The following is a 27,031-nucleotide window of genomic DNA, read 5'->3' as shown; positions in this document are numbered from 1 at the left end:
ACCTATATTTTAGCACCACCTATTCAGCTAACCCGTCCCCTGCCATGTCTGTACAGGCAACACCACCATCCATCCTCTCAGAGCTTCTCCTCTTCATGGATTTCAACACAGCACGCTAAATGCCGAAATATGCATATTCAAAGACAAATATAACTGATTAATTTGGATTTTTCTTCTTACCCTAATCTCCAGATTGTTGTAGAATCGACATATCTCAATATTTTAGCAGTGTCAAGAAACAGAGCAGCAAAAGAGCGTAGCGGTGTGTTTGAATGAATACATTAGAGTTGAATCACAAGATTTTCAGGTGATCTAGTCATTCTCTACTGCTCTGTACACGTGCGCCTGCATACGTGCATGTTTGTTTGAGGCTCATAACTCATTTTGTGCACGCACACACACACACACACACACCGCTAGTCGCTTTCAGTCTGGTTGACATTTTTAGCCGAATGAGGTAAAATAACACCGATAATAACATTCACCGGTTTAGTTAAGCCTAAGGATATTTAAAACATCAGCTGCTGTCTTTGCCTTTCCTGTTGAGATTAAGCGAGCGTAGAATACTTCAATATGATCAGAGGGGATGATGTCACGTGTGAGCTGGCACTGGATACAAACCTAAGGTTGCATTAGAGAGGCTTTAACGGTGCATGTCCTGCACACCTTGCAGAAGCTGGGAAGCCTTTAACACATAAAATGCCATCCGGGCAATCAGCAAGATAATGACCTCTATTGAAACATACGCAATGTCAAACTATGTATCGGCATGTGTTTAATAAATACAATGTTTTCAACGTCTATCCAAAGTGCTGCTTATCTGTTTGAGAGACAAATAGGGCCAGACAGATAACAGTACTAAATGCTCCAGATCTACTCTCACTTTAGGGCTGTGCACGGCTGTTTAAGCAATGGAAATCAGAAGATAAGACTCGTGTGAAGTGTTTTGTAAGATGTGAGTCAGGTTGGATGGCTGGTGCATCTTTGTCAGTGAGATTAATTGATTAATTTGGACATTGCATGCACATTGTTCACTTATTGGCTTCTTATTAAATCCTAAGTATACCTATAAAGTGCTGGATAGTGGTTGCATACTTTTATGTGTGCAGGTTATGGGGTTGTGGAGTTGGTAGAGAGCTACAGCTCCTGAATATTGAATGAAAGAAACAGCACCTTCACACCATTAGAGGCGGACTCACAAACAATCGCACAGCCCAAGCAAGAGCAGGATTTGATTAGCATCACCAGATTTGATTACTGAGGCGCACAGTGATTAAAATATCCATCATGGGCCTTAAGTGCAGCCATAGCCAGGACTTCTTTTTTCTCTATCTGTGCGGATCAACAAAACAAAGCCATGGTACCATAATAATAATAATTATAATAATATAATCAAACATACTCTTCAAGCACCACCTCCTCTGAGCTACTAATTAAAATTGGCATTTTCAATAAGCTTTCCCAGATATGAGGTACAGTCATAGTAAAAAAACAAACAGTGAACATGTTTGAACATGCCTACCATCTTATGATGTCGATGTCTCTTGGCTTTTCGTACATTGTTGAGGAACCGACTGCCCATCTTTTTGGCGTACCACACAGACATGAACATTGTGCTTCGGTGTCAAAATGTGAATTGTGGTTGATAAACTCGGAGCAAACCCTGCTCACCTCTCAAAATGACATACACACCCACCAAGCGTGTGGCTCGAGTAGTTTGCATGCGCTCTAGAAATGTTTGCTTTCAATAATACCAAAAAAGCATCATCGCAAAGCGAGCCATTATGTCTCGGCCCTGCCATAACAATTGATCATCAACCACAGAGCGTCCAGATCGCTTGAATAAAAAGATATCTATTTTAACTCAACATGTGTCTTTTCAGCTTTGCTTTCCATTCAATCTAAAAAATACATAATACCAAAGACAGCATGCTTAAGACACAAGATACACCTTTACAACTTGTAATCCAAAATCAAAGAGAAAGCACAGTCCTATTAGCGTCCGCTTCTTGTCGAGTCGTTGCCTGAGACTTCATCTGAGGAAGCCCAATAACACCCTCCAATCCAGAGCTCGAGTTAGAAAAAAATATTCATCGCTGATATGGCTCGTTATTATCTGGGAGACAATCGTCCTGTCTTCATTCAAATCACCTATCCAGAGTGAAAAATGAGCATTTCAAAGCAGAGCTCTCCAGTGATCGGCATCCGTGGCAGTGGGCTGCGATAGCGGTGCCTCCCTGCTGCTGGTCTGTGCTCAGCGAGAATGCAGTTCATATTTTCTGCTGCTACTGTACTGTACCCCTCCCATCCCCACTGCTCAGGGAAAGAGGAGCGAGCAGGAAAGTTTGATGGCAATTACTTAGCTGTCTCTCTGTATAATGTCCACGATGGTGATGCGAGAGGGGGAGGATATATACGTTGGCTGAACTAAGAAGGACAAGCAGCTCAAACCGGCCAGACTCGTCCCAGGGAGCACTTGGAACTGAGAGGGGGCTGGAGGCCTGTGAGCCCCAATTTCTACAGTCAGTCAGTCAGGATAGTGAAATGTAAACACAGTGGTGGCAGCGAGGGTGGAAAAAATGTAGTTTGACATCAGATTATTTTAGTTTGTGTCCTGTGTTTTTTTTTTTTCTCAGTTGTAGTAAGGATCAGAAATCTTGCTGATATTTTCAAGCAATTTGTCCAATTTCTTGCTGCATTAAACAGGTATAAATAGTGGAATTGTAATTCATGTTCATTGAAGTTGGTGGTGTACAATTGATTATTTTAACAATAAATGGCAATTTAGTAAATGCCTTTGTATGTATTAAATATATTTTGTTTTACAAAGAAAACAATGTTTAGGTCAAGCCTGATGTATAGATTATTAATTAAACACTGGAATTTGAATTGTATTCGGCAGATACCCGAAGCCCAGATATCATTATCGGTATCAGGAATAAAAAAAAAAAATCGCTGCATTTCTACCTCTGCTGCCAATTATTTCAGCACAATTAACAGCAAAATACTTGAAGCAGGGTACAATATGTTAAAAAAGGAAACGACACATGCTTGCCATATTTTGATTACTAAGTGGTGGATGTAACAAGGCACTCAACTTCTTACAAAAAGAAGATTAGAATTTCTATTTAAATTAACATATTTCTTCCAAGCTCTCTCTCTCTCTCTCACTTTGATAGACAGATGGATCGACAGGCGTGTAATATACACGCGCGCACACACAATGGCATGCACACTGAACAGACTTATGTAAGGACATGCTGAAGGACAAGCTGTCAGCTGACGTTCTCATTTTGTTAAATACAATTCCTCCGTCCACCTATCTAATATTCTCACCCTTCCAATTGCGAGGACCTCTCTATCTGTTTTACTCTGCCATTCAGCATGAACAGCTCTCTCCTCCTTTTGCATGCATATTTTTTTCCTTCCCTCTCTCTCTCTCTCTCTCTCTCCCCTCTCCTTCCCAAAGGACCTGAGCTGCTGCTGCACTGTAATTACACCGAAGCTGCAGGGACATATTTAAACATTTATTAAAGAAAAGTAAGGAGGACGGAGAAAATGAAGATAGAAACTAGATACCAAGCAGACAAGTGCAGAGCAGAAAGGGGAGTGTATGATGGGAAGCTCTTGGGCAAACACTACAGACAACAGTAATTGAATCCTTGCAGTGAAAACAATTGTCTTTTTTTTGCAAAGAAAAGTGCCAAACACATCTTAGAGGGGTTGACTATTTTTGTCTGAAGAGGATTTGTGTGAAAAGTATTGCGTATGAGAACATTCTGTGGTTTTAGAGGAGAGAAAGTGATGAGCATTGTTTTTCACAGAAGAGACAGTGTAACCCAAACTGAGCGATGGGTGTCTTTTAGTAAGCACTTTTTACCTGCTGGTTCTCACTCCCGGCTTTTCAAATGCAGCATGCATGGCAAATGTTGTCTTACAGGGACAGTGTGGTGCATGTGCTGGCCTCCAACGGTGTAGTAGCAGATTGCAACCAACTGAATACCCCTTCGATCACTCCTGCCTTTGCAGGACTGCGGTAACACGCGGCACCGCGTGCTTACGGCATTTACTCACTCAGGGGCCATCCTTACAGTAACACAACTTCACGAGCGTAAGTTGTTGAGAACTAATCAAAAAAGACATATATGAGAAATACATCAAAATTAAAACGATATACATATTACAAACTGATTCTGAGAAACTAGTTCATATTCATTTTCATCAAATTTACTCCAATGACCTTTTAAATGGATTATCAAAACACTCAACAGGAAGACTTCAACTCGTGCAAAATTCTGTTGCCAGAGTTCTTTCCGGTACAAGAAAGCGTCATCACATTACTACAAAACTCGAATCACCTTCTTATTCAACAGATAATTATTTTCAACATCCTCCGTTTGGTTTTGAAGGTGCTACATGGTTATAGTATAGTATGAATTTTATATTTCTGACCTGCTCGCTGACTTTACCTCCATCAGACCTCTCAAGTCTTCAGGCTTTCTGGTTGTTCCCAGAATAAGATTCGCAGTGATTTTGCCTTCTGGAATTATTTTCCTTATGGTCTGTGATCTACTGTGTAACAACTGTACATTGAAAGCTATGCTGAACACCGTCTGTATACTTGTATTAATTATATTCTCTTTGTTTTAATTCTCCTCTTATTTTTATTACATCTAAATATTACATATCCTGCTAATGTATCCCTCAAAATGCTACACACTGGCCCTTTAAGACTACTTTTGAGAGAGATCTCCGTCAGTGAATGAAGACAAAGGTAGAATGTTATGAAAAGAGACGGAGAGCAGCTACAGCGCTGCCTTCAGGGAGTTCATGTGTGAGTGAGCCTCATCTAAAATATAAAGAATGAATGGAATTCTTCAGACGGATTGGATTTGGGGTAATTGTGGTATTTTTCCTGCTTCTTTAGAGTCACACGGGGATGCCTACTTTCATATCTGTATAAACAGAGGTTTCTTGAATGCTGAATTCAGCCAAGTTTAGTTCAATATCCAGATACCTATGGTATCGACTGCAAAGGCAGGGGAATGCCAAATCATACAACACTGAAAGTTCAAGACTTAACGCAGCGAAGAGAGTAAATAATGGATTTGCATTCTTGTATATAATTCTTTTTATGCTATATTTTCTCCAATGTGGTCTATAACAGCTTTTATTTGGATTCTTTGCTTGTTGTGAGATAGAACATGAACTTTCAATGTATTCACAGCAGCAAGAAAAACACCTGTCACAACAATTTATGTAGCCCCATAACGAAAGTGGGGCATGGTACAGCAGACTTATAGAGTCATAGAAGAGGTACGACAAACCATTAATATGAGCACAGATCAATATCTAAAGTTCTGTGCAGTGAAAAAAAAAATCATTTCTAATTACATTATGCCCCAAGTTTTAAAAAAAAAGAATGTAATTTGAAGCTAAAGCACCTCTTCGTTAAATCATGTGCATAACCCAAAGACCTCCTCTTCCTTTGCCAAACCAATGCAGCGCTTCCAAAGACAATCCTACCCATAAATCAGTGGGGCCTGGAGTGGTACTGGCAAACCCCACACCATTAAAGCAATAAAGAGACAGACTGACGACACCACCCACACATCAATGACAAGCACATGGACGCTACACCAGCTGCAAAGACATGCACACACATGGGCATTACTACAACATACTACCAGTGCAGACAATTGAGTGCTTGCATATGCAGAATGGGTACGACTGTATGCGTGAGGGAATGAAGGCAGACATGTTTTTCTTCCTGATGACTTTATGTTTAACAGTGTGCAGGGTATGTTAAACAGTTTCGCTATCAGCAGGCACTTTCAGACAGGGTGTGTTCAAGGTCGGGGCAAGCAGACAAAGACGAGACATGATTAATAGTTACAAGAGTAACTACTTGTTCCACGAAGACAGAGAGACTGAATGCCAGATTTTTATAATCCACTTCTTCTAAAGATCCCGTCTTTTACATTTGAACGTGTTTCTATTTCAGTGCACATCTCACAAACTTTAGCATTCAAGTTTTGTAGTTGACTCAAGTTATACGGATAAAGGATTTCCTTGCTGTTGTTTCGAATTAATTCATCTTCCACTGTGTATTATATGTTTACCTTGCAAGACAGACAAAGTCTTTGGAGCGATTCATGGCGCATGAGGCTAATGCAACCTGTCTGATCATAAAACAGTTTTATCGAGGCAGCGTAGCCATCTTTTCAAGGTTATGGAAGTCACTCTGCACAGTCTAACACTGACACCTACAGGTTTCAGTCTGTCCTACAGATCTATCCGTCTATCTGACCCTTCACGCTAAATGACACCTTCGACACACCACTGAAGCTTTAACAGTGATGCACATTAAGGATTGGTTTCATCTTTATTCAAGTCTCACAGTGTCATGGCTACTTTTCCATCGATATACATATTGCAGTATTTTTTTGTGTGCAAAATATGTCGACAAAATCCTGAAGACTTCCTTATGCTGGTACAGGATCCACAATCGGCTGTTTTTTGTATGTGTTCACGTAAGAGTAGAAATGGATATGCGACACAAAAAAATCAATAATATGATGTCTTGGAGGCAACATTTAAAACACTTTTCAGTCTGAGTTCATGGGATTCCAGGCCCAAATATAGTCATTGTAAACGGAAGAAAGCAAATGACAATGAGTACGATCACAATGATATCATCAGGAAATGGATGACCTCATACTCTGGCAGTACAGATACAATGGCATTGAACAAGGTGACTGCCTGTCTGCAATCAGACAGGCAAACTTTGAATGACACCAAAGACAGGAAATGAGGACCAGACAAATTAGACTGACGACGATGAACGATGATGATGCTGTTAGCTTTCAGGGTGACGGAGCGGCTCGGGTCGCTGTGCTCTTACCAGTGTGGAAACAGCGGAGGTATACATTGGAGTGTGTCCCGTAGACATCAACACAGGCTGCAAAACAACAGAAGGGAGAGGGTAATTGTGCAGAGCATTCGGATGGGAACAGAGGAAGAACAGCGGGTGCTGATAAGTTCATAGGACACTCTCACACACATTGACTTTTGGGTTCACAGCAGAGGTCAAACAGAACCAGGTTACCAGAAGTATATTGATAATCAAATCTATATAAAGCTTATACTAGATGCTCTGAATATGATAAACATGCCACAAACAGTGTGTCATAAAGAAAGCATGTTTCATACATTCTGTAGAAAAAGAGACACTAAAAAACACAAACACCGGCTGTGTTTCCAGACTTTTTTCCAGACCAGTAAAACGGTTCGACAACAATTATACAAATGAGGCACTTGCCTATTCATTAACCTGATTATAGTATGCATTGTTTAAAACATAGTAAACCACCAAGTCAATTATGAGTGATAATAGGACAGAAAACCGCATAACACAGCTTGATGATAGAGCGCCTCTTCCCCCCCCCACCAGTCATTGATAACTTATTGATGGACGAATCAAAAAACTTTTGTTCATAAACGTTTAGCCGTTAAAGAACAGCGGGATCGCTACGCCTGTTAAAGCAGGATGGACATTACACCGCACATTGAAAGCTGCTACTCTAAATACTACACCTTGTACCTATGAATTTTACAAAGGGCAGTGCAGCATTTTCACATGTCAGGAGGCACTTTTCCTCCCACAGGAAACGTTTTATAATGCAGCAAAGCACGTCATTAAAGTTTGAATGTTAGGACAGCTGTATTTGCTGATCCAAGTAGCACTACCTGGGAGGTGGATTCATGCTGATCCTGATATTTACAGATACTTTATGTGCCTCTCTCATTCCTAATATCAACACGTCCTTCTATTAATAGCTCCACTGGAGACCTTTTGGACTTCAGTGCCTTGCTTGACGGCACATCAGCAGAGGTTTTATAGTGGAAAAGAGTGTTTAACGAGCATTCATTTATTTAATCACACTACCCCCATGATGACTTTCCTTGCAGGTGAATTTGTTCAAACAGGTAAGCTCGTGCTGACAAGTCAACTGGCCTTGACTTTCTGCGGCCAGACACAAGCGGCGAGAAGCGGCAGGAGGGCGAAGGGAAGAAGAAGCACACAACTAATAAGGCATCACTGCAATATTCTCATCAAACACCATATCTTTAGTTGGGAGAATCTCATTAAATTCACTGATGTGTGTATGGTTTTTCAAATTGTACATAGTATGGCTCCGCCCCCGCTCAGTGCTTTTATTAAACAACACACTCTAAGTGGCAGATCTGCTTCAAGAGGTGATTGTGTCATTTCACTTTGGTCAAGCTCTTTTAGCAAATCTGCATTTTCTATTAATTCAGCAAACTAATGGAATGATCTGCCATTACACATACAAACAAAAAAAAAAAAACGTACAAAACATTCAAACAGCCTCAGAGAATGGCTCGTTTCCAATCAGGTGTGTAAGCATTAATGTACTGTTTGTCCTACTTTTTCATTCAGTGTATACGTGCATTTTCTTGTTTGGTGTGGATGTATTATCTTCCTCAAGTGTTTTATATATACATCTTGAATTAATTAGTTTTGTGTTATTGAAAATGTATTTTCAGGCTGCCATAAAAAAATTAAATTAAAAAAGGCTTTGGCTCACTTACAGTTTTACCTTTGATCATTGTGCATTTGTCCCTGTAAAATAAACAAATGAACACACAAAAAAAGAAAAAAAAACATGGGGGAATGAGATAGATTTAGGCCAGGGTAGCCTGTGATAAATCATATCACACAGTGATAAAAAGGGTCTCAAAACCTCAATACTGAGCCACCATGAGGTCATCATGACAACGTGTCAGGAAGTGCAGATAAACCAGCCACTATCATCATCATTATCACATCATAATCATAGCATCATCAGCCCTATTCGCATAATCACAATCATCATCATCATGAGCAATAAATAGCAAAAACAGCCCTAATTATCGTCATCCTATTATCCTCAGATTTAAAAATGTATTACACTTATGCAATTATTATTTATCAGACATAAATCAGAGTTGCAACGCATCCGGGAAAACCATTATTGAAAACACATGAAAAATGAGAGAAAAATCGTTCAACATTCTCCTATTTTACTTTCGCTGAGAAGGAAGAGAGTATTTTGAACAAGCTGCTCTTGGTTATATTGTGGAATATTGTGGTTATATGATTCCATTGGTAATTTATTAGCCATAAACTGCACTTAAAAAAAAAAATCAAACTTTTAAATCAGAGAGGAACATATTAGTGTCTGGCCCTATACCTGTCTGTCACACCAGCTAGTTAATCACTGAAAATGTTCTGGCAAAGGCCTGGAAAATGATCTCTAGAAAAGAGTGATCACCCGGATAAATGTTAATACTTTCATGTCCCTCGTGAAGCTTAGCAGGTAAAAATAAAATGCCTAAAACAGTGTTTGTCCACAGCTATATATCATCCTGGGATTGAGTTACTTTTAGACAACTATATGTGTATATATATATACATGTATGTAAGTATTTGTTATATACATATTCAATGATTCAGACCACTGACATAAAATGATGCAAACAATTCACTTTGAAGTGAGCCCAGACCTTTACACTTCTCAGTGCATTCACTTCACCCTGAAGAGAAATACAAGACTTCATAAATAATGGCAACATTCCATAAATAGAAAGAGGGCAAATCCTGGTTCCCAAAACGTTGTGAACAACATCAACATTCTGCCTTTCATGTGATACAACAAATATCCTCAAGATGGAATTTTACGACAGTTACTTTGCCAAACCACTTCACATATTTTGTATTTCACTGTATTCTATATTATCTACGGACATACTGAGCACCAGAATAAATGTGTGATTTTAGGCGAATAAAAACAGTGTATTTTTACACAAAAGTATCACCTCTAGTCGTTATATCTGGCAGGATAATATGAAGAAAGCTAGTTTTGAATCACATGTTTCTACAGACAGAAGGACATTTTTATTTTCCAAGGACTAACAAGGTAGCGAGGAACAAACCCTTCTTCTAGATCTTAGATCTGTCACTGTCTCAAGCTTAGTTTCCAATTAATTGGTGTTTCTCTGTGTCACTTTAATCGGTTTGTAAATGAACATATTACTTTAGACGCTAGCACTCAGGCTAGTTACATGGTATGCCTGCCAATTGGATAATATGACATGCAACAAAGAACCCCAATTGGAAATGGAACAAGGTCATTTGCGAAAAGAAGATAAAATGTAGAAGATTGTGTATTCAAAGTGTTGTAGCCCACATGCTTTCACCACATTTTTGGTGCAAATTGATACACAAGTGAGTTTTAATGGCAGTCGGGTAGTTTAAGTCCCAGTGATTTAAAATAAACTACAGTGCCCATGATGATAAAGGGATATGTCAGTGCAATGGTGTCGCTCACGAACGCTAGAATGGAGGTCTATGGCACAGAGGAAGACTTTGGCTGCTTCGGCAATATTTGTGGTTCGGGTTAAACAATACATTTATTATTGATGTTGGTCTTTTTTTTGGATTCGGCATAGACTTTTTTAAACTTTATCTTGAGTTGTATTACAGATAACCTACTTAATTGCAATGTAAACACAGCTTGTCATAAAAACATATTTCCTATGTTACCTTACAGATAAACTGACTTTCTGATCTCACAAGCCTCTGTTGAATGAATAAATGAGTCATGTAATGGATCTGAAACACTGCAGGGCACACATCACATTTTCTCTAAAACAGACTTAAATTACTTCATAATGGTTGATTTTCGGGAAAGGACAAAGTCTCCCTCCCCGCCATCGTAATAGATTGGTGCGCCCATACACTGTGAATAATTACTGATCCCTTGGCATGTGCTGGATGACAAACTCCAGCGAGACAAAGGGAATTAATGAAACCAGCAAGAAAGGTCAGAAAAGGATAGCAAGAAGCAAACAACGTCAGGGTTTTACACTGTTTTACTAGTATTTTCATCATGATGTCTGTTCAAAGAAAAACAGTTGCGGTACATCACCTCTAAATACCCCCCAAAATCTGGTGTAACAGAGACTGACATGTGTTCCCTTTCTGGTGTCACCCACCAGCTACCGCTGCAGCCGGATTCGCACTCAGCAGCTAAGCAGCAAACAGTCAAAGACATACGCAGACTGACAAAACAAAACTACCACAACCAAATTATGGCCAGCTCTTTTTTTTTTATTGAACAATACCCATTAAATGAAAACCTTGTATTCAGCAGGTCATTCGGCTCCGTTCAATTTGCAGTTTGTTCAGGTCATTTTTTAGAAGCAAAGGACTAGCGAGCAGTGACCGAAGGGACACAGACTCACATTGTACTGTGTAATCTACTCCAGGATTTCAATAACCTGCATTATTTTTCAGGCTAATTTTATCATCCAGTCTGCACTGTGCCGTACAGTTGTTTCTGCTGACTCTCCAGGACCGCTCATTTTTGATTTGACCATGTCGCTAAACAGAGCGCTATGTCTCAGCACCTGCGAGGTGAAATAAAATCTCCGTTGCCTCCACAGCTCATGCTGAACAGCTGCTGTGTACATTTTGAATAGCAGTTGTGAAGCACAATAATTCAGCCTGTCCTATCTGCTCATTAAAAGAGAGCATTTTCATGGACATCTCAGCTCTGGGACTTCAGTGTATTCCCATGATGGAAATTGAGAAACACTTTTCCCCTCAGAGCAAATAAATATATTGGAGCTCTTAAGTCTTAATAGCCAGTGAGGCTGTTAAATAACATGTGTGGGCGTATGAGATGGATCGTTATTAAGTGTACATTACAGCCTACACCTGCTTGCATTTGTAGCTACAGTATGTATTCGTTAATGCACTCCAGGCAACATGACTCCGCTCATATTCCCACTGATGTCAGCGCTATATTTCGACTGTGTGACCAGTCGATCTTATGTTGTCTGCAATGTCTCCTTCTTTGTCACGGAGCTCTCCCAGAGGTTCGTTGTTCTGCATTTGTAAGACACGTGTCTTAAATATAATCAGTAAAAAAAGTAGGTCATTGTCTGTACTGGGAGCTGCTTTGATTGTATCTTACGTTTACAACGTTCTGGATTGCTCTTTTCACTTCAAAATGCGAGTGTACCTTTCCTGCGTCAAAGTCCGCATCAATCTCTTTGTATCCAGAGGTATTTGTTTCTCAACAAAGGTATACTGCATGCACCAGTTTAGGTACTTTCAACTGGATGTGCAAGCCAGGATTTTTGTTGTTATCATAATAATGAGAGATTGTATTTTAAAGTGTAATTCGCAATCATTCTGCTGTTACACATTGTATTCAATCTGTTTTCAAATTGATCTATGACCACATCCTGAAGGGCTTCAGATCATCCGATTACTAAATGCATCTTGTGTCCACTTATCTTAGATTTTCATGCTATTAAGCAATGATATCAAATTGCTCAATATGCACGGTGTAGTTGAACTGACACTTAAAGGTGCCAAGAGGCCAGGTTTCCTCATAAATACATTATATTCTCATCATAGTATACAGTAAGATGCAGCAATAGAATTTCAAAACAGACAAAACAACAATTTAAGTGCAAAGTTATCACATATAATGTGTAATTAATTAATTACTAACTGAAATTCTAAATATTCATTGAATAAGCTTATTGCATGTTATGTCTCTGAATGAAGCAAACTAGAAAAAAAGGAAACCACAAACCGTGACTATAAATCTGTCTGTTAATTGAAAATGGGCTCGCAGACCTGGCCTTTGTAATACCAAACTGGTGATGCATTGTAAGTAATTTGTCATCTAATTTTTTTGGAACTCATTTCACTTTAATTTGAAACATTAACAAACAATAAAAAAACAGCGTGTTGTGCAGTGCTGGATCTCTTGTCGCCAATTAGGACACGTTGTTATGGACATAAAGTTTACAAAATATAATTTGATCGTCCTATGTGTCTTTTATGTATCTATCATAATCAAATGTAATTGGCTCAGATGACAAATGTTGCAATTTATTTGAATATATGGTCACACTAAAGATTCCGTACTGGGAAGAAAATGTAATTGTGACCTATAATCTGTGATGCGCTTTGCAATCTGGTGCAATATGTTCACCTAAAGAAAGTGTGTTTATTCTAACACAGTAGAGTTCCAACCTTAAGCACTGACAGCCGAGTGTATTGTGCTGCTGTGACAACGTTACGTATTGATCAAACAATGTGTATGATTGTGTGTGTGTCCTACCTTGACAGGAGAGATATGTGTGTGTGGTGTGTAGCCATGTATGGCCTCCATGGCAGCAAGATTCTTGTCACTCATATGAAGCATCTCTGCACTTTTGCCTGGAGCCAGATGTGCTGGACTGTGCTCCAAGGGGGGCGTCTCCTCATCCTGGTACCTGTACTTCTGCAGACACACAGACACAGATGAGGTCGTTAGTCCGAACAGGTCTCACGTGTAAATAGCAGCTATTGGCTGAGTGTATTTTTATAAAAAAAACGTCAGATGTCCTCCTTGGTGTGAATGTCAAACGCCCTTCACAAAGCTCTATTTCCATCACAGGGGCATCTTAATGCCAATTGTGGGCAACCTGTGCGTACAGTAAATCTTTCATATCACATAACATGTGTGACGCCTACAAGGGGCCAAGTGATAGCATCACAGAGGTCTCAAATATTTCCATTGTGCATTGAGCAAAGTGATCGTCCTCCACAACCACATGGAGCGATCTGTGACTCATAGTGGCTCTACAGTAGCAGAACATGCAGCTTCTTCCTCGTAGCCTGACTCCCCTACCGATGGCCCACACCTGGGCAGCCGGCCAGCAGCCCACTGTTCTAGCCACACATGGCAGGTTTTATTCTAGGCGCGATCACACTAAATCTGCACGCAGCATTTTCCATTACAAACGCATCAGAAGGTGGGCAGCATCACAGCAGAGATCTACCACACTGTCCTGTGAGTTAGCCCTGTTTCGTTTTTTTCTTTAAAGGATCCGTACCGACCTGAAGCCCTCCAGGCTCACACTATGCGCTGCTGCACTGCAGATGTGAAGCATCACCATTTTGAAAACATAGATATGTTGGAGGGATCATCTGAATTTGGGCTGATTGCCCGATGGCCAGCTCTGCCACTCTCCCCTGTCTTGTTTTCTGTGTGTGTGTTTTCTTTTTGGAAGCAGACTGAGAGGGAGGTGCATCACCGTGCCCTGTCTCAGACAGGCTGCTTAGCAACCAGAGCGGAGCAGAGATTGCAGTGCCACAGTTGGGGCTGCCAGCATCGGTCCTGGATCACATTACACTGAGACAGCAAGAAAGAGAGAGAGTGAAACAGAGATGAAGATAAAGGAGAAAGTGAGGGGGATGGGTAAAAAAAAAAGAAAAAGTGAGATCGTCCACAAAGGGAAGTAGGGGAGAATGAATAGTCCCAAATTACAGGTTGATATGCAGGCAATTATTGATTTTCTTTATTAAGCACTGCAGAGTTCTAGCTTGGCAACAAAAATGTGAACTGATTAAATATTACGTAATAATACTTTGTACCGCCAACTACCTATCTACAATGTAATACTGCTGGTTAAATCATGTAGGTAAATCCTACTAAGTCAGATTAATATTAAATAAGAAAACATTAAGTTAAAAACTCTGAAAGATTCATATATTACAGGAATCACAGTTCAAAGTAGCCTTGAGCACTTTGGTCTCCGCTGCTTCCCCCTCTCCTGCATGACCAACATTCATGCTGCCATGATGCCTTCTGTCCCACTGGTGGGGGATGTGACTGTCAATGCTTATATGCTACAAAGAATCCTTTTGCAGAGGGCTTTAGGTGCATTTCCTCTGACCACTAACATGTTAATGATTGTTGTACCCAGTGTAGCACAATAACGTCACTTCTAAAATGCAAACAATTTCTCCAAGATTCATTTATTTGGAGGTAAATGAATACTGTCTGATGAATCCTGTCTTGATGAAAGCTGCTTTTGCTATGGACAGCTGAATTATGACAAATGCAAATTCATGTGACCATGTATCCAAACATGTATCGCTAAGAAGCCAATTATGTTGAATCAATAAAGGTTAATTGAAGTTAATTGTCTTTGTCAACCTGGTGTTCTAGATATGATTCAGTCCCTGATTAGATGGTTGAAAGAATCGGTAGCTGTGAGTCCTGAGGCCAAAGTCAGTGAACTCCTTGAGATGATGACACATTAACATTGACCTTTTAGCTTTTTCCGGTCCATACATTTTTACACACCCATACTTGCAGCATTTCACTTAAACTACACAATTTCACACTAATTCACTCACTATAAAATATGGTATGGTTGTTATCCCTCACTCCTCTGCACACCCTGGTGGTAGGCGCTCCGCCTCCTGTTAACTACATTTTTAAAGTACTGAACGTACTGAGAGGTTTACAAGTGAATGCCACATTTACACAACACACAAAGGGGGGTGGAGCAAAATGTATACAGACAAAAAACCTATACAATACACGATAATAAATATGAAATTATTTCATCAAGTAGTAAATGGAGCTTTGAGAGGGATCAGGCTTAAGTTATTCTTATTCAAATAACCCAGATCTGTAAGAAGAAAACGTACTATGCCAAAAGCCCATTTACTACGTGATGAAATTAGCTATTACTATCGGCCCTTTTAGACTGAAAGCTAAACATAAAATGTTATTTGCATAGATTTAAGTGTGCGGATATCTATTCTACAGGATTTAGCTTTTTTGATACTTCCAGCCATTATTTATAATAAAACCAGGGGAAGTCGTGCTTATCCTGCATGATTTTTATCAAAAGTGCAGCATTTCTTCAATTTTAGACACTTGAATTGCACACAAGTTTACATTAGCACTAGTGTGTGGTAAAACAAGTTTTGTTAAAAGGTATTATTGCATCACACGTAAAAAAAGAAAAGCTAATCATATCAGAACTTTTTTTAAAAAACAGAAAAGTAAACATATGGGATTCCTTATTTACACTATTTCTGATCCATGTAGTTGATTCTGGTGACGATAGTGTTCATCATCTTGGTCTATGTAAACATTAGTTAATAAGTTACTTTTTAATATTGTTTATTATTGTTCTATTATTTAGTTCAAGACAATTAATGTACAAAAGTCTGCAATACCTTCTGTTTGAGTAATTTTAAATAGGTATTAAAGTTTTAATGTCTTACAATTGAAAAATAATTTCCTTGACTGTGTAATGAAAGTGAGCTGTCTTTTATTAAAAAGACAGCTCACTCGTGAAAATTACAACAGGACGCGATATTAACACACAATACTTTAATCTGTGTCTTGCTGGTGTATGAAGATAAGTTGAGAGTATTTATAAATAGAAAGGCAAATAATGTAGGAGAAATTATTATATTCTTTTGTTTTATTATATGCACTCCCAATGCTACTAATATAATAAAACAGAGCTGGATTAATGGAGATCAAATGTGATATGATACTACACAATATCTGTTTTACTACATAATTGGACATTTTGTCAATATAATTAGCTTTTCTAAGATTCTTAACAGCTTGCAACAATTACAATGTGCTTCTAACATACATACAGCCCTCTAAATTACCACTGGAACAAAATACTTCTGGGTTCCCTCTGCTTTATTGTATCAGTATATCACCATGGAAAGAATCCAGTAGGAATTAATCTGTTGTAAAGGTCAATATAAAGAAAGACTCAACAGTCTGTCGCTGCATTTCTTGGCCCTTTCTTACTATAATAAGGAGCTCACACTGTGTGGCCTGAATGAGCTGATCCTTTAATGGCTATATGAGTTAACTTAATATAGAGCAAATGTTAAATTCTATCTACCATCATCTCAGTTTGTAATTCAAAGACTAGGCTTGAGCTTTTAAATTACTGTAATGGAATGAAAGCTAACCTCACCTCTCAGGCATATCATTTCCAAGAAACTGCAAATGCATTTGACGTGTGAGGTGTTACAGAAACCACGAGAAGCTCTTCAGGTGCAAATTAAAGGTAGCAACTCCCCACCGCATCTTCACAGATTTGAAGCTTTTCTGAGTTCATCTATTTGCGTTTTCTTTAAGGATGATTAATCCATTTTTTTTTCTATATTTGGATTAACTCTAACATTTGCTGCTGTGATGAACCCAGAGGGATTTTGTGCTAGGTGTTAAGCCTCTGTGACGCGTTACTGCGCTGTCAGTCTTGAATTTAGTAGTATGCCGTACAATACATCTCAATGAAGTAAATCTAAAACGGTTAAAAGTGCTTTCATTAAACTGAATTTGATTGAGTTATACATAATAGATGGTAAAATGATGTGTTTAATTTAAAACACAGTATTGCTGCTCCTATTCAGACAACTACTAATGATACATTGTACACAGCTTATTTTAGTTATCATTCAGAATATACAAACAGTGATGAATTATCCCAAAAATACAAATACTAAAAGTATCTGACTCTTAATATATTGACTCATCTGTGTTTCACTTCAGACTCTGCAGCCACGAGGTTCTTAATAATAACATGCTCTTCAGTGATTGCTCTGCTCAATGAGTAGACGACATAGAAAACTTCATATTTAGGGTAAAACAAAATGTTTTTTAATGCATATCACCTGCCTAACAGTGACCCAGGCTCTTGCCTTAGTTCATTCATCAGTAGACATAGAAATGAATGTACATCATTATACATATCTTATCAGCCAGACACCTACTGGGAAAAGATTCAATATTTGGCGACTTTCCATCATGTTTAAAATCAGACTGTGCATAAGAAACATGACACATTAACTCCCGAACATCACCCGTAAGCGCCGATAAGAGAACAACGCTTTGTCCCTGATAGTCACCTGAACATTCATGATCTCACTACAACCCATCAAAATCAGTTCCGGTTGCCTTCTCAGTTGATTTTCACTCTCAAGTGTTGTTTCAAGTGAGAAACCCCAAAACACAGCTTTCATCTCATTTGCATTATCACAATTTTTATTGCCAGACAACACCTACAGTACAACTGGGTTTTTTCTTCTTCTTGTGCATGTACGCCTCAGACGACAGAAAATTCACTCATCTTCTGCCAATGCTAACTTCAGACTATTCTCCAAGGTGTATCAGCACAACACTTTGACAACTGTTAGTATCCTGTAGCTATGTATGCTGCAACAACAACAACACTCTTTACATTTACCATGGGGCAGAATGCTTACAGCTGCACAAGGAGGAATTTTAAGGTAAGAATCCCATGCAGCCTAAATCAAAAAGTGGGGCTGCAACAAAGAGAAGCTTCTTATCCCCCCATGGAGGCGCTCTAGATTCACCCACTTTGCCCAAATCTAAGTCTGCTGTTGGGCGTAGGCCCTCCAATCTCATTGTAATGCTGAAACTGAACATCAAAGCTTCAACCTAAACATGTCAACCACAAAAATCTGGCTTTCTAAGAGTGTAGTTTGTAGAGTACATGCCTTTTGAAAGGAAGAGCGGATGTGTTTACTTATTTATGATTCATCATGTATTATTCATTTATCATTTTAAATCAAGCTCCAAAAAAAATCAGCTATCAGCGATTGGTCCCACGGGGAGATAACTAAGGTGCATATCCTGCCCAGTACTCAAATCGTCCAAATGAAATGTTGATCAAACATGTAAAAACACTTCCAATGTTGTGAAGCATTAATGTCCCAAACAACTAGACTTTCTCTAGAAATGAAAATGAAATCCCTAATGTGCTGTTGGGCCTTCTTCACCACCAAAAGGCTTATGTTACGACAGTCAAACAGGAAAATTCATAAAAAAATGTATAAAGAAAAGATTTTTTTTTACTCCCTGAGTACATGCTCAGCACTGTTTCAAAACCTCAACATTTAGTCTTCCTTAAGTTTCAGTATTAAATATGTGCTTGTTAATTTATGCTCATCTAACCCAAATTAATGAGATTCTCAGTCTCATTTCTGTGGGATGATTCATCTTTGATAAGACCCACACAGATGTATCATCCTCAAATGTAATAATCAAATTAGAGTCATAGATACAATAAATGGTGCGTGCTTGGCTGCTTCCGCCGAGGGTAGTGAGGGGGGAGGTTTCCATCTTGTCTTGTCTGTCTAGAGCCTGTTTTCACGGGAACTTTATGCCTTTTTGTACGCCATGAAACAATAATTATGGACGTAGAATAAATAGCCCCCCATGAACTTAACAGGCTCGGCTTTGACATCAAACTAATTCAAATCAAGGCAAATTATTTTCCCTAATCTTGCAAAAAGCATGAACCCCGAGTTAAACCCTGTAAAACTGACCCACAACAATTAATAATTGCTGAAAATGAATGTTGCTTGTATGTTGAGAAGGAATAGAGCATCACATTTCTGAGGATACACTGTCATTATATATCAACAGAAACATCAAGGCCATAAACAGATTACAAACAATTTTAATTAGCACACTTAATTAGCTAACAAGTATTTAAATCTCATGTACGTTTGCAGTTTACAGGTCAGGTGATACCTATTCCCCCAAAATCTCCTCACAGATCTCACACTTGCACCAGGCTCAGTAATCTTGATCATTTCATCCCCTCCCCCTCTGCCCACAGAAGCATGCACACACCATTTTTATGCTGAGTACATACATTTTATGTATGTTGCACTTGTAGTGGAGGATTGTGGTGTTAACCCTCCCCCAGCCTTCTGTTTTGTCCACACACACAGAGACACCTACACACAGACACACACACACACACACACACACACACACACATACAAACGGAGGCCATGTTAACATACAGCACAGACTGGCTAATGGTTCCAATAGAAACAGACTTGCCATAAAGGCAGCAGTGGGTGTTTTCTTTTCTATTTATCATGAGCACCAAAAGATAGAATACGACACTCTTCATATCAAAATTCAGAGCAAACACACATACGCACGCACGCACACACACACGCTCATACACACGCACACATACAAACTTACAAACTTAAGAGACTCATTTCCCTGCTTATGTCTAAATAATGAAACATCATTTTATATGAATACTGACCTTGGTTCCACGCCATATTCTTGCCATATTCACATTTAGCTGTCGCTCGCTAGCAACAAATGAACCAACCTTGTGTGGGAGTTTGTCTGTGTGAGTCTGTAAACCTGGTTAACGTGCCTTCGACTCGCATACTGTTCACTTCACATGCAGTCACCCTGCATCGACTATGAATATAGGTCTGAAAAAGCGTTTATTTATGTTTTGAATGATGGAGGTTATAGTTTCATAGAGGGAATGTAGTTTGATTATGTCTTTGTGCTACATTGAGACTGAATTTGGCTTCAAAGGATGATGATGCACATCTTTGCAAGGGGCTTAGCGAGAGAGGTTTTTAATGGATTATGTTCTTGTGTGTGTTAACTGTCTGACAATCCAGGTAAATTAGAAGTATCTGGAATGAACAGTAGCTGTAAAATGTGCTTCTGGTAATCAAGTAGTCCATTACCATTTCTTCAGCGTTGATGTGATCACCTCAAGGCTCTTAGGGGCGGATCATGTAACTAGTCAACCCATCTTGCAATAATATGCACATTCAATTTTGATGTTTTAGACATTTTTGTGAGGGATAATATTTTTTAAATAATCGAGTTCCTTGTAGAAAATCCGTGCTGTTTATTTGTATGAGAAAAACATTGTTGGGTTGCTGGTATGATTCTTTTTTGCATTGCTTTTATGGAAAGATACATTTAGGTTCTGTTTTTTGAAGCGCTGGTGTTTATACTGCGAGTGCGCTACTTCCTCCTACAACCTGCACATCCATTGCTCACACAACACCAGCTGCAGTATTAGATAGCAGATAAGCTGAGAAGAGCAAGTTAGCAGAGTAGAGGCGACCCTGAATGCTCCAAACTAAGACCTGAACAGAGCATTAGCTAATATCTGCTGCTGCACATTGTTGTTCTGCATCTCCCCAAGCTTACTGTGAGAGCTGAGGCTCATTGCTCGCAAAGGAAGACGACACAAACAGCAGGATGAAATAGATCAAATCCATAAGAGGAAATATGTGTTTTGCAAAGCTATGAAAACAGTTACAGTACAGATGTGACATGTGAAACCATGGTGCGCCTAACGTACGGGAACAGTCACCACACATTGCAGAGCACTTCTTTGATATCATCTGCTGATATTTATCACAGCATTACTCTTGATCATTTGATTGATCCGCTGGTAATGAGTGAGAGCAGCTTGTCTTCCTGTCCATTTTCCAGTTAAGACGTCTGAGAATCGATTCTTAGGTTGAGGTGATCATCGATCTTGATATTGAGATGAAGGCACACTGATCCCTGTGTCGTGAATCATTCATTACATTAATAGTCAGTTTCCATTTAAACTCTGTCCTTTGGCTAGTTTACATTGTGTGGCCTTCTACATAAGCACTGTGCTGAATTGTAGCGTAAAGAGAGACTCCAATGAGGCAGTACTGTACGTCAAGATTAAATGTTAGGCCATCAATGAGCATTAAGCATGAAAGAGGATATTAAAGCACTGCTGAACGCTTCCAACCACATAAATAGCCTTTTAATTACAATTCTGAATTGAAGATGACTGAAAGGCTGTGTGCTGGGCCTTGTTTAGTAACAATGGCTATGCCATCAAATAACCTTGGAACATCACCTTGGGAAATGTGATAGCTATTGTCACATAGATGTTTAACAGACAGCAGTCCTGGAGGATGTTGGGGATGAAAACTGAAAGATGGAGCTGGAAATGTAAATATAAAAAGTGACAGGATGGCATATTCCTACTTTACATCCCAAAAGATCTGGCCAAATGAAATCCCACCGATGACAACCCACCACGCGACAGACTGGATCCAAGCTGTTTGGAGTTCACCGAACCTGCTGGAAATATGTACCGAGCAGGTATGTGGACACGTTTTGAATGGGTGATACTATGGCACTTGATAAATGTCTGTGTTAACAAGCTGATAAAATAACAAGAGGATAATCTTGAATGATGGGATGATTAGCATGTGTATCTTAGAATGATTTAAATATGCCAATATAGAATAATGGTTTACTTTTTTTAAAAGATTCAATGCTTGTAGCGTGTGGTTTAGATGAGCTGAACTATTATACGCCAGATATGTTATGCTATAACCAGCATTACTGCAAACCAAGCACAATCCATTATAAATGAGTAGTTAATCACATGTTTCATCTTTTATTACAGGCTAGATGTTTGCTGTGGAGCCGCATTTCACTAGATGCCCATGATGACTGTGGAGGCAACTTGTGGGAGGATGATTTTAATATTTTTTTCCACAAGGAAGGCGTGGAGGCTCAGCTGGAGATACAGAGGAAGATATGAGCCAGCAGGGAGTGAGGCAGAGGGGACACATGGGGATTATCTGTGCTAGTAAAACTCAACACTGAGCACAGCAGGACCTCCTTTTCATGAACCCAGAAAGCAAACACCCACAATAATTTACCCAGCGGTGTCTCACAAATATAGAAATGGTTCTTGTCTACCAGACTAATTGTAAAAATAATCACAATTAATTAATTAAAAATATCCGCCTATCATATCAAATATACTCATAAGACAAACCAAATCAGTTTGTTAAACTTAATCAACAAACCAATTATCTAAAGCTCTGTACGCATGTACACTCCCCTTTTGGCAAGCATCAGGACAAAGATGGACAGAGCGGAGCAGTGTAGTCAGATTTGGCTTCAAAATGCCAACAGACTATGCCATGTGGAGGGAAACTCTGAGCTGGCTGCCATACATGGAAACACCTGACGCTGTGTGGGAGGGGCATCTGGTTATGGACAATCAGTGAATGAATGCTCTCTTTTTGGACATAAAAAGACGTTTACAATGAGGATGAAGTCATACTGTGAGCACAGCTAATTATTAGCTTCTTTTTTTTCCTGCTGTGAATAAGCAGCCTGGCTTGAATTCATCAGTGAGTTAAAGAAAACAGTCGGGGCACTGTTCATGTTACCTGATTTCAAGCCTCTCTTGTGGTGTACAGTTTCTCTGATGATGAATGATATGTAAGTGGCCCTGAGCAATAAAGTGCAATTCCCAAGGTCAAAAGCACATCCCGTGCAGTTTGCTTTGCTGGGATGCAAAGCTAAATGTGAAGCGATCAGCAGGGTGAGCGTATATGCTCCAACCTCACGTGACCTGCCCTGAACGACAAGGAGTAGACATCTGATAGAGATTGATGTTTCATTCAATTAATATAATCAAACATGTGAAGTGAGAACAAAACAACAACACAAATACAGCTAACACCAAACGCAACCATGCATGCCAAAGATGCTGTCGTCTGGAAATCGGCCATCTACGAGCATGAAAAAAAGGCGACCACGCGGTGATATAAAGGTATGGTGTGAATAGTATCCGGAAGCATATGGACATTAGAGATAGCCGTAGGTGAGTGTGATCCTTGTACTAATTACCTTAGTGGCTGTGTAATGAGAAAAGCGCGGCTCAAATGAGCCACAACTGGCTCAAACCCAATCGCGCTATTTCTTACAAAGGCCTTTTTTTAAATAAAAAAAAAAAATGTTTGTCACACATTTATACAAACTAACAGCCCACATTGTGTGATCTCGACAACAGTCGCTGCTGCAACCATCGGCTGCTCGCACCCCAGGCTTACCTTGCACCCGAACATGAGGGAGAGGGTCCGGTTGCTGCAGATGACCTTACACTGGCACATGACCGGCGAGAGACACTTTAAATTCCTGACAGGCAGAGACATCAGTCCAAAGCCTCACACCAAGACAGACCGCGCGGACCACAGCTCGTCGGTCCGCCGCCACGCAATCAGAGAGCCACGGTACAGTTAGAGAGCCGCGGCAGCTCACTGGGGAGGGGGCGGGTGATGCCCGGTTAACAGGCGGGCTTCCCGGTTGACTGCGGCGGTGTTCGGGTCCAATGTTTGTTTGCAACTTCGTGATCATCCATGTTTGACACGTTTAAGGCGTCGGTCAGTCGTTACACGGTCGCTGTAGGTTTAACACTGGCAGCAGCATCCATGATGTGTACTCGTCTCTCTCTCTCTCTCTCTCTCTCTCTCTCTCTCTCTCTCTCTCTCTCTCTCTCTCTCTCTCTCGCTCTCTCTCTCGCTCTCTTGCTCTCTCTGTATTTGATTGACCGTAAAGTTTGTACTCAATGCGCAGCTGGAGGGGGAGCCGTGAAGGCACTGCACAGAGAGCAACGCTGTATCTAATTTGCCCAGCGGCAGCGTGCAAATAATGTTTGTAGTAATAGCAAAGTAACACACAAACACACGCTCACGTCGAGCCAGTGTAAGCTGGGAAATATTAAATGGCCACATCAAGCAGCTTGCTCCACCGCCACATGTTACAGTGTGATTACTGCGGCCCCTGTTGGATCTTTAGTAAAGTGCTCGAAGAGCTGTCTAAGGTGCTGAAACGCTTCAAATCACGTGGACAGGACTCGATAGATCCAACATGTACTTGCTGGTTATGCGCGTCATTCTCTCAACACACCTGCTCAAGGCTATTCACGATGTGTGTGTGTGTGTGTGTGTCTGTCATCTTGCAAAATGAGCCTAAATACGCCTTTCTCATGTATACCGTGAATGTATCCACAACAAATGTAGAGGCATGATGTGCTGTGATATGCATGCAAACAAACCCACTCTTACTATTTTTGATTTGTTCACTTGGCTAATCTCCCAAAATCACAGTGGAGAGCAGTGTTTCTCAAATGGGGGTATGTGTACCCCTGAGGGTATGACTCCAGGGGATATGTGGTGTAAAAAAAACAAGATTAAACAACAACCATTCAAAAAACCCTTTAAAAATTGTTATTTAATAAATATGTAACTCGTGTAACTTCATTTATATTCTATGTTAAATCAGTCACTAATGGCACAGTGCTGTGTGTTAAGTGCTTTGCACTTAAAGGGTGTAAAAGGGTAAATATATTCTACAGGGGGTACATCATTGAAAAAAGGTTGAGAACCGCTGGTGTACAGCATTGATTTGACAGTTCAACAGGCAATTCAGGTAAAAGCAGTGCCACTGACTGTCAAAGAAGTTTAAATAAAGACAAACTATTTTAGAGATATAATTTGATGAGTTCAAATTCCAGTGTTAAACTTTTTAACATCATTTTTCATTGTTTTGAGCAGTAACAGTTATTTGTAACAGACAATTGACAGCTGAAAGTTTATTTCTTTTACTCATAGAGCTGATATGGCTCACAAAACAATTAAAATGATCACAATAACTGATGAGTGACTGTCAAACGCGACTTAAATGTTCCTGTAAAATGTTTGGTCTCATTGAAGACATACTAATAGAAATTGTCTCACCACCGAAGTTAAACCCCCATATATTTATTGTCTGATCATTTTAAAGAAATAAAGTTGTTAAATAGTGTTTTTGAAAGAAAGATAATAAAGTTATAAAACAACATTGTAAAAAAGGACCAAGAAGGAACATCAATAGCAAGTAACTTCCTTGCTTTTTTCTTTTTTAAATACAGTAATTTTATCATAACAGTTCTTTTCCCTCACAGGATAAACGTCTCATTTAGTTTTCATTTGTGTTTTATTCCTCTCCACCCCTGTGTGTGGTTGTGCTGACATGTTGAGCCCACAGGGTGGAGTGAGAGAACCAGGTAGGCTCGATTTAAATATTGTGCATTCATCTCAGGACCGACTGCGGCGCAGGGCTCAACGCTCCCGGGTGACGTCAGCGTTAAATCGAAGACACACAAACCGTTCCAAACACACCAGTGTGCTGCCGATGGTTAAAAAAAGGAAGAAGAAAAAAAATCCTCCCAGAGAGATGGGGATATCCTGGGAAATCTACTATGTGTTAAATACATCAGCAGGATTATCACCGGCCTACAGTGGGAGGTCATGGATTGAACACAACGTAAGGTGCCCCTTTGTCAGGAAAGATATTCTTCATAGTTAAGTCAAAGAAAAGAGAAAGCAGTCAATAAATCACTAACCAATATAGAACTGCGTAAGAAAGCAACCAGTACGACATTGTGAGTTGCAGAACAATGATGTGAGCGTCATATGCGGCGAGATAACCCTCAGTCCTGATCACATAATAGCAAGAGGTGTTGTGTGTTTCAGTGTGTGGGCATGGCCTTGTTCACACTCTTCTTTATTCTCGCGATGCATGACGTTGCTATTCCTCACAGTCTAACTTTATACTTTGACTCGTCACATAAGAAGACTTTTCATGGCTACAACAGTTTCCATGGATATTGCTTCATAAAAAAGAAAAAGCCTGTCCTTGATTGCAGCATTGACTCTGGCATTGGCTATACCTTGTGAAATAATCCATTAGTGAGTAACAGATTTGCAGTAGGCCACCCACAGAAATAGATTGTATTATTATTAAGAGATTCCATCTTATGTTATCCATTTCTACGAGACTACCTCTTCAAAATCATACATTCTTTGCCCACACAGTTTTTTAGTTTGCGCTCCTTATCCCAAACTCCACTCTGAAAGTAACCGACTGAGCTTTTGGTACAAGTTCCTAAGGCATGATCTAAAATAGGAGCAATATCCCATCATTTAATCGACAATTTGCCACATTGTGAGACGCTTATACAAACAAGAAAATCCCTTTTAAAATGGAGGTCGTCAAGAGAAGAAAGATGTGTGAAAATCTGTGAATATTTTGAATTAAATTAATAATCAATCGCCATTTAAGTTTGGAGATAATGTTGAAAATGATGGGAAAGCTGCAATTGTACCTCTCTTTTGCTACAGTAATAACTATACAGTATGCATCTGATTCTTCTTTGACATAAAATAATAGTTGACAGAAACGGGAAAAAAAGGAACACAAACATTTTTATTTCTCAGTGCACCAGGCTCTGACATGTATAAGAACGTCAAGAGAAGAGGGGACGTCAAGTCATGTTAGCCGCCTCTCAGTGGTTTCACAGGAACACAGTTTTCACAGACATGTCATTGAAAGGCTTAAAATACAAATTAGAATAACCCCTCCGTCTGTTGGACCAATCAATTTGATTGTCTGGTAACAGCATAATGTGTCTTTATACAGTTAAAAAG

General features: G+C 39.6%; 1 protein-coding gene across 4 annotated transcripts in view; it reads right to left on the bottom strand.

Annotated features, from left to right (window-relative positions):
- LOC137802097 (disks large homolog 4-like) overlaps positions 1 to 27,031 on the bottom strand; it is a 58,153-nt gene that overhangs the window by 14,947 nt on the left and 16,175 nt on the right. For 2 of the 4 annotated variants that reach the window (XM_068599681.1, XM_068599680.1), the window contains exons 2-3: positions 13,209 to 13,370; positions 6,905 to 6,961 (exon numbers count right to left, since the gene is read on the bottom strand). In XM_068599681.1, the coding sequence (XP_068455782.1) occupies positions 6,905 to 6,961; positions 13,209 to 13,370 (219 nt within the window). Of the gene's footprint in view, positions 1 to 6,904; positions 6,962 to 13,208; positions 13,371 to 23,614; positions 23,975 to 27,031 lie in introns of those variants that run through there. The other 2 variants (XM_068599679.1, XM_068599678.1) reach the window with 2 other exon arrangements.

The sequence above is a fragment of the Clinocottus analis genome, unplaced genomic scaffold (genome assembly GCF_023055335.1).
Source record: "Clinocottus analis isolate CAN_PGR_092001 unplaced genomic scaffold, fCliAna1.0.p SCAF_5, whole genome shotgun sequence".
NCBI lineage: Eukaryota > Metazoa > Chordata > Actinopteri > Perciformes > Cottidae > Clinocottus > Clinocottus analis.
The sequence above is the reverse complement of the archived record's forward strand: the minus strand, read 5'-3'. Positions and strand labels throughout refer to the sequence as shown.